The sequence below is a fragment of the Bidens hawaiensis genome, unplaced genomic scaffold, assembly GCF_021521415.1.
Source record: "Bidens hawaiensis isolate Kalapana, Puna unplaced genomic scaffold, B.hawaiensis_p1.1 tig00008946_1, whole genome shotgun sequence".
In the NCBI taxonomy this organism is placed as follows: Eukaryota; Viridiplantae; Streptophyta; class Magnoliopsida; order Asterales; family Asteraceae; genus Bidens; species Bidens hawaiensis.
This window is the reverse complement of record NW_027491650.1, coordinates 507861-521509: the sequence shown is the minus strand read 5'-3', so window position 1 is coordinate 521509 and position 13649 is coordinate 507861. Positions and strand designations below refer to the sequence as shown.

Below are 13649 nucleotides of genomic sequence, written 5' to 3'. Positions count from 1 at the left end.
TTCGACTTAAAGCTGTATATAACTTAAAAGTAACGCATTTGCTAGTAAGTATGTCGATTCCCAACTGAAAATGAATATTGCGTTACAAGTTATAAATCGACATTACACCTAAAACAACGTGTGGTTAGGCTCGTTTGGATAGCTCATGCTGATGATTGAGCACCCGCTTAGCCTAGACAACTTCCAAAGACAACTTCCAATTATATCTTCGATCTTTACATGTTTACTTTCAAACATATATTCATTTCTAGCTTTCCATATTCTCCAGCAAGTAATATAATAACGATCCCATGAAACGCCTCCTCACATTTGATCAACTTAACCGATGTGTGGAGATCTAACAAATCTCTAATTGTAAACTCATAACTAGGGGAGACTTTATACCAACAACTTATATGCCCCCACACAATTGTCATGTTTTAAAATATTTGGTCACATGGTCTGCCGACTCATCTCCCGACTCGCATAAACAGCACCGACTATTGTCCATCGGGATATTCCTTCTTTTAAGGGTCACATTCGTTGGAATTCTATTCATTTTCGCTCTCCAGTAGTGTTGTAAAAATCGCCAGTCTCTAGTCAAGTGGTAGGGTGAGGACTAACGATTAATCTGGATTCATCAAGATTAATCGAGATTAATTGGATCGAACTTAAATGTATAATTTTCAGTTTTATATACACATGCACACATTTTTATATGTAATTTTTAGTTTTTTACATACATAAACACATTTTGGCTGGAAATTGACTGGAATATCGTTGGAAACCGCTGACTTAGGCTGGAATCTCGTTAGAAACCGCCGATTTTGGCCAGAACCTCATTAGAAATGGCTGATTAAGTCCCATTAATCTTGATTTTGGCCGGATTTAATCATTGATTAATTAATTAACCGACTTACCCAAAATCATTAAGTGTAATGAGGACTACTGATTAATCATAGATTAATTGACACATAGTTGGGATTTTTCCAACATTGCTCTCCACACATGATTAAAAAATAAACAAATAAATAAATATTTCTTTTTATTCACTCGTATCCTATATCTTACTCTGCATCCACGTGTAACAACGAGCTAACGCCGTTAACTTTTAACGGCATCATCTAACGCTTTCCAAACAACCCACAACGTCTTCTGCATGCACCACACCACTAACCAGTAACTAACCCCAGTCACCACCTCATTTAACCACAGTTAACCCCTCACTATAAATACTCTCACCACCTCTCCCGCCACGTCACTCATTCATTCTTCACTCACTCACTAACCTTCAAAACTCTCTGAAAATGGTAACAAGCTTACAAGCATAATAATAATAATAATAATAATAATAATAATAATAATAATAATAATAATATCTTCATCTCTAATTAACACTTAGATCTAGTATCCGTACGTTTAATATCGACTATTCACTAGCTGATAACTTGTTTTACGGTTCAATTTGCAGGTTGTTGCACAGAAGCTGAAGGAATCGGAGATTACTGAGCAGGATTCGCTTCTTCTGGTAATCGTTTTGCTTCGTATTGCAGCTTGAATGCTATTATTATTATTATTATTATTATTATTTGCTTCGTATTGTGATACTATACTCGTTCGTGTATATAAGTATTCCGTTCGTATTGCATTAATCTGTTCTCGGTCGTGTATATTCGGTTTAATTGAGTTCGTATACTCATCTATAAGCTATAATGTTGAATCTGAGATCACCAAGCATGATTCTATTCTTCCGGTAAATGGTGGTAATCGATTCGCATCGTATTTTGCCCTAACTTACTTGTAATGCTTTTGTATTGATAGAATTGTAGTTTATGACACGTTTTGTGATGATTTATGCTGTTTAATTCGTTCATCGTTTGTGCTACTATACTCATTCGTGTACATAAGTATATTCCGTTAGTATTGCATTAATCTGTTCTCGTTCATGTATTTGATGTTTAGTTAAGTTTATATATACTTATCCGTAAGCTATAATGTTGAATCAGTGATGACCGAGGTGTCCGAGCAGGATTTGCTTCGTATTTTGCCCTAATTTACTTGCAGTGATTCTGTTTGCATAGAATTATATTTCTGATGCATTTCGTGATTCATGCTTTTAAGCTCATTCATCGCTAGTGCTGTTCAGCTCGGATGCTGCGACTATTATTATTATTATTATTATTTGTTTGTTTATTTATTATTATTATTATTTACTTCATATTGTGCCCTAACTTACTTGTATATTGCTTGCGTAAAATCATAAGTTCTGATACGTTTCGTGATGATAAATGCTGTTTCATTTGTGCTACTATACTCGTTCGTGTATATTCCGTTCGTATTGCATCAATCTGTTCTCGTTCTTGTGTATGATGCTTAATTATAGTTTCTGATACATTTCGTGATGATATACGCTGTTGAATTCATTCATCTCTAGTTTTCTGATGATTGCGAGTCGTTGTGCATTAGATATTGTTGCTTTGGCAGTCGTATTGCATTTATCTGTTCTCGTTCGTGTGTATTCTGTTTAATTAAGTTCATATACGAATCCGTAAGCTATAAAATTGAATCAGATATCAGAGACCAGGATTTGCTTCGTAATTTGCCCTAACTTACTTGTAGTGGATTTTGTTTGCATATAATCAAAGTTTCTGATGTATTTCGTGATTTATGCCGTTGATTTCATTCATCGCTTATGTTATTGAACCATAATTTCTGACACGTTAAGTGATTATGCTAATCGTATTGCATTCATCTGTTCTCGTTCGTGTATGTTCTGTTTAAACAAGTTCAGATACTCATACTTAATGATATTCAAATCGGTAATCGCTGAGTTCTTAAATTCGTTGATGATGTGGTTTCCGGCGGTTGTAGTTATAATTTTGCTAGGTCTGATCTCTGTTGACTAAACGATGACTTAAACTGTAAACGAACAGTGAAATAGAGTCGCTACAAGTTTCTATTTGATTTGCGATCAGTTAAGGATGATTTAGGTCTGTTTTCAGCTCAAAAGTTTAAGAACATGAGATTTTAATTGTTGATGGTAGTTATAATCATTTTACATTAGGATTTTTCCTTGCGTTACTGTTTTTATAAGTTAGGTTAAAATTTTGGTATGTAGGAGCATAAATGCATATGTTGTTAGACATCTACTATTTTTATCTGCTCAAAATAAATTCACTAGCACCTTTGTTGTTGTACAATATGGAATATACAAGTTGTTTAGTGCAGAATAGAAGAATGTTTAGTACTACTTGCATTTAGGAGAGGTATAATGTGACTTATACGTTTATATGGTTACATTACATGTCCTGAATGATGCTATAATGCAGAGAATGTTTGTATGAAATTTGAAGCAAAGTCCAGTTTTCCAAATGATTTATCTCAAATGCCAAAATACACTCATTTTTTCGAAAGGAGTCCATAACAATTGATTACACATTCTTAAGTGACTGGTTGAGTTCAATCTCATACTGCTAAGTGCTCACATCATCAAAGTCTCATAGCTTTGGGATATGTTAGATTATAGGTTTAACATTTTGATTATAAATTAATGCTGTAGCATTTGAGGCTAAATGTGGAGCCATTAGTTTACCGTTTTTGTGTCTGACTGTCTGATTGTCAATTTTGGAATCTAATGAGCTTCAATATAGACAAGGAACCTGTTACGCATAGCAATATTCAATATCAGTTATATCAGAGGTCTTTTTCCCGAGAAATACTTCAGTGATAAGGGCGTGCCAGCCTTAGGTAAACGCCACCATGCTTTTTGGAAAAAAAAATCTATTGTCTAACTGATAGGCCTGACCTTATTTAATGACTTTGTTTTTATCGTTTCCACAGAGATGAAGATCAAAAAGCTTATGCCTATGGATGCAGAGTCTAGAAGACTAATTGACTGGATGGAAAAAGGCATAATGAGTTTATGTGCTTTTGAGCTTTACTTTTTGACTTCTTGTAACTTCTATTTGGTGATAATACATGTCTTGCTTTTTGCAGGTGTATATGATGCTTTGCAGAAGAAATATCTCAAGACACTGATGTTCTGTGTGTGTGAGTCTGTAGATGGACCTATGATTGAAGAATATTCCTGTAAGATTCCATGAACTATTGCAATGTGAACTAGATGATATAAATTTTGATCAACATTGTAGTCTTCCTTAGTGAATGGAATTTATGATCTGTACATATATTGTCTTGCAGTTTCTTTCAGTTACTCGAATTCTGACAGCCAAGAGGTTTCTATGAATGTCAATCGAGATGGAAACAAAAAGCGAGGGGAAACATTCAAGTCTAACTCCACAACAGATATTACCCCTACTCAAATGAAGTAATTACCATTCCCAGATGAATAAGTTAAAATAGCCTATACACATTGCGATCTTTATTAATATCAAAAACTCTATCTCAGGAGTTCTGCTTGTAAAATGGTCCGCACGCTCATTCAACTGATGAGAACACTAGATAAGATGCCAGAAGAGGTGAAATGCACCACGGGTCAACATATTTTAAATGTAGTGAGACATTAACATAGTTTCCTATCTTAATTTGACTACTTTTGACTACTGTTTCAGCGCACCATTGTGATGAAACTCCACTATTATGATGATGTCACGGTACGACCCTGATAACCTCTGCTCTTAATGTTTACATAAACAACTTATCACCATCAAGTGTTGCTGGTTTGAGAATAATAAAATAACTGTGAAATATGTGTTTCTATCTTGTAGCCTGCTGATTATGAGCCTCCATTCTTCAGAGGCTGCACAGAGGAAGAGGCCCATCATGCATGGACCAAAAACCCTTTAAGAATGGAGGTTGGGAATGTCAACAGCAAACATTTTGTCTTATCTCTGAAGGTAACCATTGTTAGTTAAATAGCAAACTTACTGATTCAGAACAATAAGGTAGGTTGTAATTTTCTTGATCTTTACAGGTTAAAAGTGTTCTTGATCCTTGTGAGGATGATAATGTGAGTTTGGGAGGTGACTCAATGCAGGAAGATGGAGACAGTGATGCTGAAAGTGAGGTAAAATACCAAATATAATATCGCAAAACCCAATCTTTTAAAAACTATATTTGCTGATCTTGGAGTCATAACATTACTATGCATGACCCGCTGAACACGGGTAAGTAAACAATCATATATACTATTCAAAAAGGGGTAGCGGCGCAGCTTGTTGCCCGCTTGCCTTCTGTTTCGATGTAATCCAATAAACAATCATATATTATAATATGTTGGTTATTGATAATAAAAAAAAATATAATATTAATTTTCATTTTAAGCTTTACACACACATTATATATGTATGGATGTATGTTTTACTTTTACAAGCTTTATACTTTTTTGGTAACTTATACATGTGATTTCAGGCCAGCATATCTGATGATGAGTACGTAGTTGCACCTATAGGTAATTACGTGTCAACAAAATTTAACTGACACTACTTGTTCTGTCATCTTTAGAAATAAACTTTCAATAACTACAATTTTGATGCCAGATAAGCAAAAAGAGAAACAAGATGATACCATGGCTGATGAAGGTGCTTACTATGATCAACTTTGTTACACATATTTCCAAACATTGTATGATTTAATTACAAGATAAACTGAGGCCAATTATGTCATTTCAAATAAGCAGATGATACTCAGGATCCTGCTGAAGATGAACAGCAACTAAACCGTGTGAGGGATTGGATCAAATCCTATTATCAAGAAAATGTTGATGTCACTGATGTTCTCTCTAATTTCCCTGACATCTCATTGGTAACTTTCTTGTGGCACTAATTACTAACATCAACCATTTTTTCTTAATTAATATTAATCATGCAACAATGACATAATCTTCTGTAATGCATTTGCAGGTTTTGCTTGAAGGTACCCCGGGAATCTGACTGGAAATTAATAATAAAGCTAAGTTCTGTTTTCACGATTAATACTATTCTATTTCTCTTGTTTTTTCTTCTTCCAGAAATTATGGACAAGCTTGTAACCGAAGGCGTTTTAACGAAGACTGGAACCGAAAGCTTCACCATCACGAAGCCGAGGGTAATCTAGTCTACTTATATCTCTTCATTTTCCAATACCTTTATAACCACTGGTCAAATCTAATTATTATATAACTTTTAACTATAGAATTTGGAGTATGAATTTGATGCTGTGAAAGAGGAAGCTGATGCGCGTTTGGCACCTGGAAAGAAAAGTCTACCCACTACTGGTGAAGATCATATGTACATGAAAGTAAGCTCTTTTACAACATCCTATATTTATATTTTCAAAAAATGCCATTGAATCGGAGCTCGTTTAATTTCAGGCACTCTATCATGCTCTTCCAATGAACTACATTACTGTTTCCAAGCTTCAAATCAAGCTTGGTGGTGAAGCCAACCAAGTTACAGTGCGCAAGTTAATGGATAAAATGACCAAAGAAGGTTACATTGAATCATCAAATAATCGTAGGCTAGGTACATGTTCATAATATAAAAGTTTTAAGTTATGAATCATGATTATTATGAACTATATTATATTATTTTATTATTATCATTTACAATCATGCAGGAAAGCGTGTGGTGCATTCTGATATAACCAAGAAAAAACTTGCGGAAGTCCAAAAGGCCTTGGACATGGATGCCATGGTACTAAACAAGTTATATATAATCATATATTGTCTTTTATCTGTCTTTTAACTTTGATTTTTCAAGTCCTAATCTATTTATGTATTCGTTATCAATTTGATTAGGTGGAGGACACAAATGAAGTTCATAACAAATCCAACCTTTCGGTAAACCAAGCAGGTGCATATAATTTCTTTTTCCCAATTACTATTATTATTTCATAAACAATTAGTGTCAATGTAAATTGTAAACAAGCCGGGACGAGCTCGATTTGTTTGTTGTCTTAATTTAGTTAATTATTCTATTTATATACACATAATTGTTTTTGTATATTTTTATGTTTAACATTATGTATTATTTTGTTATTTTAACATACTTTTATATGTAATAATTGTTATTATGTAAGTTATATCTAATACATTAAATACCAATTATTGTATATTTTTATTCATGTAAATTTTGTATACATTCGCTAGCCTAGTTAAGCTCGACATGTGAAACATGGCTCGATTTGAGATTTTAGCAAGCCGATCTTGGTAGCTCACAAGCGGGCTCGGCTCATTTACACCCCTAGTGTCAATGATGATATAAAAACGCTTGTTATTTTGTTAACACCCTGATTTAGGAGGTTTTTGAATTAAAGACACTTATTTAACCTGTTTTAGCTTTAGCTAAATTTTTTACTATACCCGACCGTTGGAATAAACTGATGGAAACCGGCAATTCCATGAAAATTTAAATGAAAATCCCGTTATGGAAAATTAATGATCTCTCTTATTGGACAACAACTTGATCAGGGGCTAACTGTCGGGACACATCTACATTAGGTGGACTGCATTCCATCGGGTCGGATCTCACACGCACGAAGGGTAGATCCGACATGCGCCAAAATGGTTCCACCTTTAGCGATGCGACAGTCACTCGGTTGAGAGAAAATGGACACAACACTCCCACAAGCAACATTCAGGTCATTGCTATTTAACATTTATGTTACTTTTCTTTAATTAATTAACTATTATAGTTTCCTTATAAGTATATATGTTTTGCAGCCAATAGCTTCAATAGAGAGCCATGTGACAGCAGGAGTTGACAAGGGTAGAAATGGAAATGTCAACCAGGATGACAAAATGGATACTGTGGTTTGTAGTGGTCAGTCCACCCTTAACAAGCGTTCCCAAAAAGCAAGCACGGTACGCATATACGTCCTACTAATGATAAAACTGATTCATCGTAAATGTGGGCCCGAATGGGTTGGGTTATGGGTCAAAGTGGATTGGATTGGGTCAACCCACAAACATCTTTTTTATTCATCAAAAAATGATATATTTATATTAATAAATATAACTTATTTTTTGCTGAAATACATTTGACCATCTATAGAAACTGAGATGAATTTATCTCTTCTAAATCAATGGGCCGGGCCGAGTCGGGTTGGGTGAGTCGGGTTATGGTTCAAAATGTTTTGGATTGGATTAAGATGATCCACACAAACACTTATTTATTTATTTCCTTAAAGTTATAAGTAACAAAATGTGTTCAAACTATAAAAAAGATAAACTTTTTTTTTTTGCTGCATACATTTGACCTGTTAAAAATCAACAAAAACAGAACTGACCCGTCTATGGAAAATGAGTTAAATATCTCTCTTCTAATTCAATGAGTCGGGTCGGGTCGGGTGTGTCAGGTTACGGGTCAAAATGGGTTGCATTGGATTAGGCTGTGAACCACAAACAATTATAACTGTGTTAAATTAAAAAAAATGATATTATAATAATTATAAACTTACTTTTCTTATAAAGCAATTTACGAAGCTTTAAGCGTCTTTTAACTTTTTTTTTAGCAGATCCGACAAGCTAAAAATTAATAAAACGCGGATAGACCCACAAACACGTCCTTTTTCGTTGAATTCCTTGATTTTTCAAGTAATCTATGTGTTAAAAACTTAAAATGATTAACATGACAGCATACCTTTTTCTAATAAAACAAATCTCAATATTATTTTAACTTCTTTTGCTGAACTAATTAATCTAAAGTAAAAAAACAAATAGACCCTTTAATAAAAATGATTATTTTTTTTTCATAAACTTAATATTATGGCTTTATTTAAAACTCTTAATTTTATTTATTTATAGGTGAAAGAGCCAATCCTCCAATACTCAAAACGCCAGAAAGCCGAGTGAAGTTAAAGGTGAAAAAAAATATGATGCAATTTTTAGTTATTTCCACGTCATATTTTAGATAAAATAAATCGGGAGATATTATATAATTGAACTTAAACCTTTTCTTGTTATGTTACTTTACCCACTATTGAATATTGTCACATGCATCCACATATATTGATTTTAAGTAGTGTTCTTATTTTCGTACCAAATAGGCTATATGTTGCTTTTGCTTTACTATTGAATATTATTATAACTTGCTATTAGTTAATATAGATGGAATTTGTGGATGTGATGTGATGTGATGTGATGTGACGTGTGTATGAAACCTAAACAATTGAACCGAAACAAAACTGATGATTTAGTTACATTTCTGTTTCGGTTTTGTAAAATAACTAAAACCGAATTGAATTGAATTTATTAATTCTTAAGTAATTGATAATTGTTTAATATATAGTTTAATGCAAGACATATTTAGCCTCAAATGTATAATAATCAATAAAATATTAATTAGCGAAAAAATTATGCCCAATAACATTATTTTCTAAAACTTCCTTTTGTTTCGGTTCAAATTTTCGAGCCCAAATAGCAAAACTGAAAAAACCAAAACCGAATCAAACCCAAAAACTGAAAGACCGAAACCAAAATGTTCTAAAAACTCCGACGTTTTGGTTTTTGGTTCGGTTTTAGTTCAAAACCAAACCTGAATGACCATGCACACCTATAATCAGATCCATATATAATCTGGATAAATTGTAAATAAAAAAATTTGATGTCAAATCATCCCAATTAATAGTACTGTTTAAACATGTGTTTGATCGAAACCCGAATCCATTGGGCCAGCCTTGAAGTGGGTCAACCCAATATGAGCACATGCTTTTTTACCAAAGGTTTAATTTTGGGGTGTCCTCTAAATAATATATGTTAAAAAGTGGTAATAATAGATCCTATAAACCTGTGATCATAAGTTGACTATAAAAAGAAACGAAAAGTAGAGCCCCAAAGCATGTTGACTTTGCAATTCGCCTTCTGGAATAACAGGTTCGAAACGTAAGTTTTTTCATATGGTGGGTTCTTTATTAATGGTATTTATGTGAGTCCGATCTGGAACATTAAAATCAGTATGGACATTTAACATTTTGTTTCAGGATGACTCACTTGGGTATTAGGGATAGTTCCATACACTTTTTTAAGAAAATACTTGTTAGACCTTCTTCGAGCCGTCCTTTTTTTAGAAATGTTTTTTGCTTAAACGACGCAACTTATTGCCTGCTTGCCTTCTGTTTTAATGTAATCAATACCTTGCTTATTTGTTAAGTTAAACAAACAAACGGGGACTTATAGCTTTGTTTTTCATTTAAGTTTAATAATATAATATAAGGGGAGGGATATTTTGAGAACCTTATTGAGTTTTAAAAACTTAAGAACTTCATTCTTGGCCACACATTTAATTAAATGCATTAGATTATGTGGTTGGGATTAAATCTGATTAAAAAATCAAAGTATGAGAAGAGAATAAAGATGTAAATGATTACACTAATTTTTACGTCCGTTACACATATGTAAAAAGTCGGCTCGGTGCGTAAAAATTATGTAATTTTTTTTACGTATATGCAACTTACATATATTACGCATGTGTAAAAAAAAATATTTGTTACGTTGAGTTCTTTCGAGTTCTTAAAACTCAAAATGGTTCTCATTTGAAATCTCCCTATAATATAATACTCATAACTAAAATAATTAGTTTAATGAACAAATTGGTTTTTATAATTAAGAGTGTAGTATTAGTGACAAAATAAAGACAAAAATCAAAATATTTAAATCTATATAGCTTAATCTTGTTTTCATAAAAATCCATAAACCTTTATAAAGTTTATGAATAATTTGATTTTGTACAAACCAATAAAGCAAACAAATTCAATTGCTAAAAACTATATGCAATTAGGTATAGTATAACAAATGTACTCCAATTAAAATATTATACAAAATCTTATCTCTTTAACATAAAAAACCAAATGAAGTGCACCATAGCATGTTCATATATTCTTCTATAAGAGCAAATGCATGTCATTTGGCTCCTAACAAAGTTAGTGTTTGCATATAAAATAATGTCACATTTGTTCAAAAGGTCACAACATGGATTCTCCAATATCATCTTTCAAACGTTCAGAAATTGGAAAATAATACATATGTCAAGTCATGTGACAATTTTTCTTTTTATAAAATATTGGAATATTGGTTTAAATAATTCAAATTATGCAATATTGACAAATAACAGTCCAAACTTTAAACTTGGCTAGTGGTGGTCCCAACTAAAGGGATATTCTTTTTAACAGACCATGACTAACGGATGTTATCTCTGTTAATGATGTGCTGATGTGGACCTTCTTCTCCGGCTGCATCACGCCAGAAACCTGCAACTCTCCTCCATTCTCCTGAATATCGTTTCATTGTCTTCCTCCCTATTCAAAACACATTGAAAATTAGTAAATGAAGTAGATTTTATCTTCTTTTATGGCAAATCCTAGATCTCAAACCCGATCTTATTTTCAAAAATTCGAAATCAATGTTACACGATTTACAAAAATGTACACTACGTAATTTTATACTTTTTTCAGAAATAATTAAAATTAGAAGGCTAGGGTTCATAATTTCTCATTCTTGAATCTTGATACATAAACATATAATTGTCACACTCAAATCACAAAAACCAAGTGTTAAACGAGTCGTTTTCATGTTTGAGACTTGTGTTAATTGCGCCGTCTCTATCATGTTAAACACCATAAGACATGATTTGCCAGTTAACACAATCATAAGATACACTCAAACCACCTTGTTCACGGATGCAACTTTGATAATGACCCTCCGACTCCTGTGAAAATAGTTCCTAGGTCTGCCACTATCATATTGCCAAGTATACCAACTATACTCCGGTGTAGCAAAAAGTAACTAGAAACGATTCTAGCAAGACCATAATCAAAAAAATATAAATTTTGAAATCTAAATGAGTTAACGAGTCAATCGAAACAGGACCCGTTTTTAAAACGGGTTATGCTTACCAACCCCAACTTGAATTTTATTTTCTTCTTGTGTTCGAGTCATATTTCAGGTTATGTCAAGAATTTGTTGCTCTTATGTCTATGGAAGTGCTTGCCTTTGTCCTTTGAAAATACTGAAAATTAATCATTGTGGATGCTATATTTCATTAAGCTCTCTAGCCCAAGTGACTTTTAATTTTGATTTTTATGATGCATTTATGTTTATGACATTTTATGATGTATTTTTATTTCTTTGACATCTTGTTTAGAGCATTCACAAAGGTACTCCTATATTTACGTGATTGGGACGGGCGGAAAACTGAATTAACTGAAAAATCAAACAGAACCGAAGCATTAACACTACGGCTAATTTTTTGTTTTTTTTTGAAAAACCGAATTTTCAGTTTCGGTTCAGTTTTCCATTTTTAAAAAACCGAACCGATTAATGGTGATGTAGGTTATGAATGATGAATACTGGGACTAAACTTTGAAGATGAACAAGATGATGAATGAATATCGGAACTAAACTTTAATTTTTTTTTATTAAAAACTTTGTTGAATTTTAAATTCTATTAGTCTAGCAACTTTGCACTCTAATACGCTATTACAAGCTTAAAATCATTATTTTTATTTTTAAAATATTTTTGCAATGTCTAGACATAATTGAAAAAAAAAACCCTACTATAACCAAACTGAAACCGAAAGTAATTGAAAAACCGAAAATTAAACGGTTTGTATATTAAAAAACCGTTCACTTCGGTTTCACCTAATAACCAAACTAAATTGAACCGTGCTCAACCCCAGAAAATGCTACTCTCTATCAGTAAATTTGGTAAGACACTGTTCACTTAATCATTGTCTTTAATTTTTTAATACTTTTTTAAAGTGGTTATGAGTGAAGAAGAAAAAAAATGCAATGATAAATGTATAAAAATATTATTTAATTGCAAATGAGAAAAAAAAACCTAGTAATTCTTAATTTAATTATTGAGATGGAGATAGACAATTATATTTGTGTGAGTTTTACTTAGAAAAAATAACATAAGGTGAGTGATGGATCCATGACATATCCATAGATTTTATTAAGGTAAAAGAACAATCATGGTAACATAAACAACAAAAGTAATTGTGCTCTTGTGATTAACTTTATGTTGTTACATGTGGTAAATTTATAGGTAACAACCTAATAAATTTATTGGGCTTGTGATAAGAAACATGTGGTCTAGAGTTATGATTTTTTAGATTTTTTACAATTTGAATAATTGTTATAAGTTTTTTAAGAGCCATGAGGGTTAATAAAAGTACTAATAATTTATATTAAATATTTGAATACAATAAAGTTGATTAATGAAATAATTGGACCAAAAAACTCGAGGACAAAAAATAAAATGATATATATATCATATCATATCATATTATATGCATCTTTTTGGGTATCTGCTATTAATACAACGCTCAAGCTCGTTAACAAACTATGGCTTCAAACGAGGTCGGTAAATTAATCTTCTCTTACCGGTCTGATTTCAATTGATTCTTCATTCATGTTTTACGATTATCAATTAAAATCACATGTTTTATTTGTTAAAGAACTGGATTTATGTTTTGTGACAGGCTAAGATCGAGCAAAGCACGACGGAGCTCAAATACCTAGGGCTTTGGAATAAGATTGTGGTGAGATTCGTGGTAGTACTTTCAAATGTATATGATTTGACAAAGGAAAACTCTGGTGACTACAAAACAACGGTTGTTTCCATAGAAAACATAGTCGCCCTCATCTTCTGGCCAGTGTACAAGAGCATCAAGGACTTGTTTGAATTAACTGTTGTGTTTGTTGATGACAAGGTAAATATACATACACATGC

General features: G+C 32.5%; 2 protein-coding genes across 2 annotated transcripts in view; one reads left to right on the top strand and one right to left on the bottom strand.

Annotated features, from left to right (window-relative positions):
- Nucleotides 1-13649, bottom strand: part of LOC143530448 (large ribosomal subunit protein uL22y-like) — an 81132-nt gene that overhangs the window by 57467 nt on the left and 10016 nt on the right. The gene's annotated exons all lie outside the window — the stretch shown is intronic.
- LOC143530481 (meiosis-specific protein ASY1-like) lies at nt 1246-8770 on the top strand. The gene is made up of 22 exons (XM_077026009.1): nt 1246-1289; nt 1451-1507; nt 3630-3726; nt 3820-3888; nt 3976-4068; nt 4180-4306; nt 4388-4457; nt 4551-4592; nt 4707-4835; nt 4913-5005; nt 5350-5389; nt 5478-5519; nt 5618-5742; nt 5841-5853; nt 5948-6024; nt 6112-6216; nt 6290-6440; nt 6535-6611; nt 6716-6770; nt 7388-7557; nt 7640-7780; nt 8723-8770. The coding sequence occupies exons 1-22, from the start codon at nt 1287-1289 to the stop codon at nt 8768-8770; spliced, it is 1824 nt and encodes a 607-aa protein (XP_076882124.1). The 5' UTR covers nt 1246-1286.

Coding starts and splice junctions, on each gene's coding strand:
- LOC143530481 (XM_077026009.1), top strand. Junction 4,836..4,912: donor ATTTTGTCTTATCTCTGAAG/GTAACCATTGTT, acceptor TGATCTTTACAG/GTTAAAAGTGTTCTTGATCC. Junction 5,390..5,477: donor GTACGTAGTTGCACCTATAG/GTAATTACGTGT, acceptor TTTTGATGCCAG/ATAAGCAAAAAGAGAAACAA.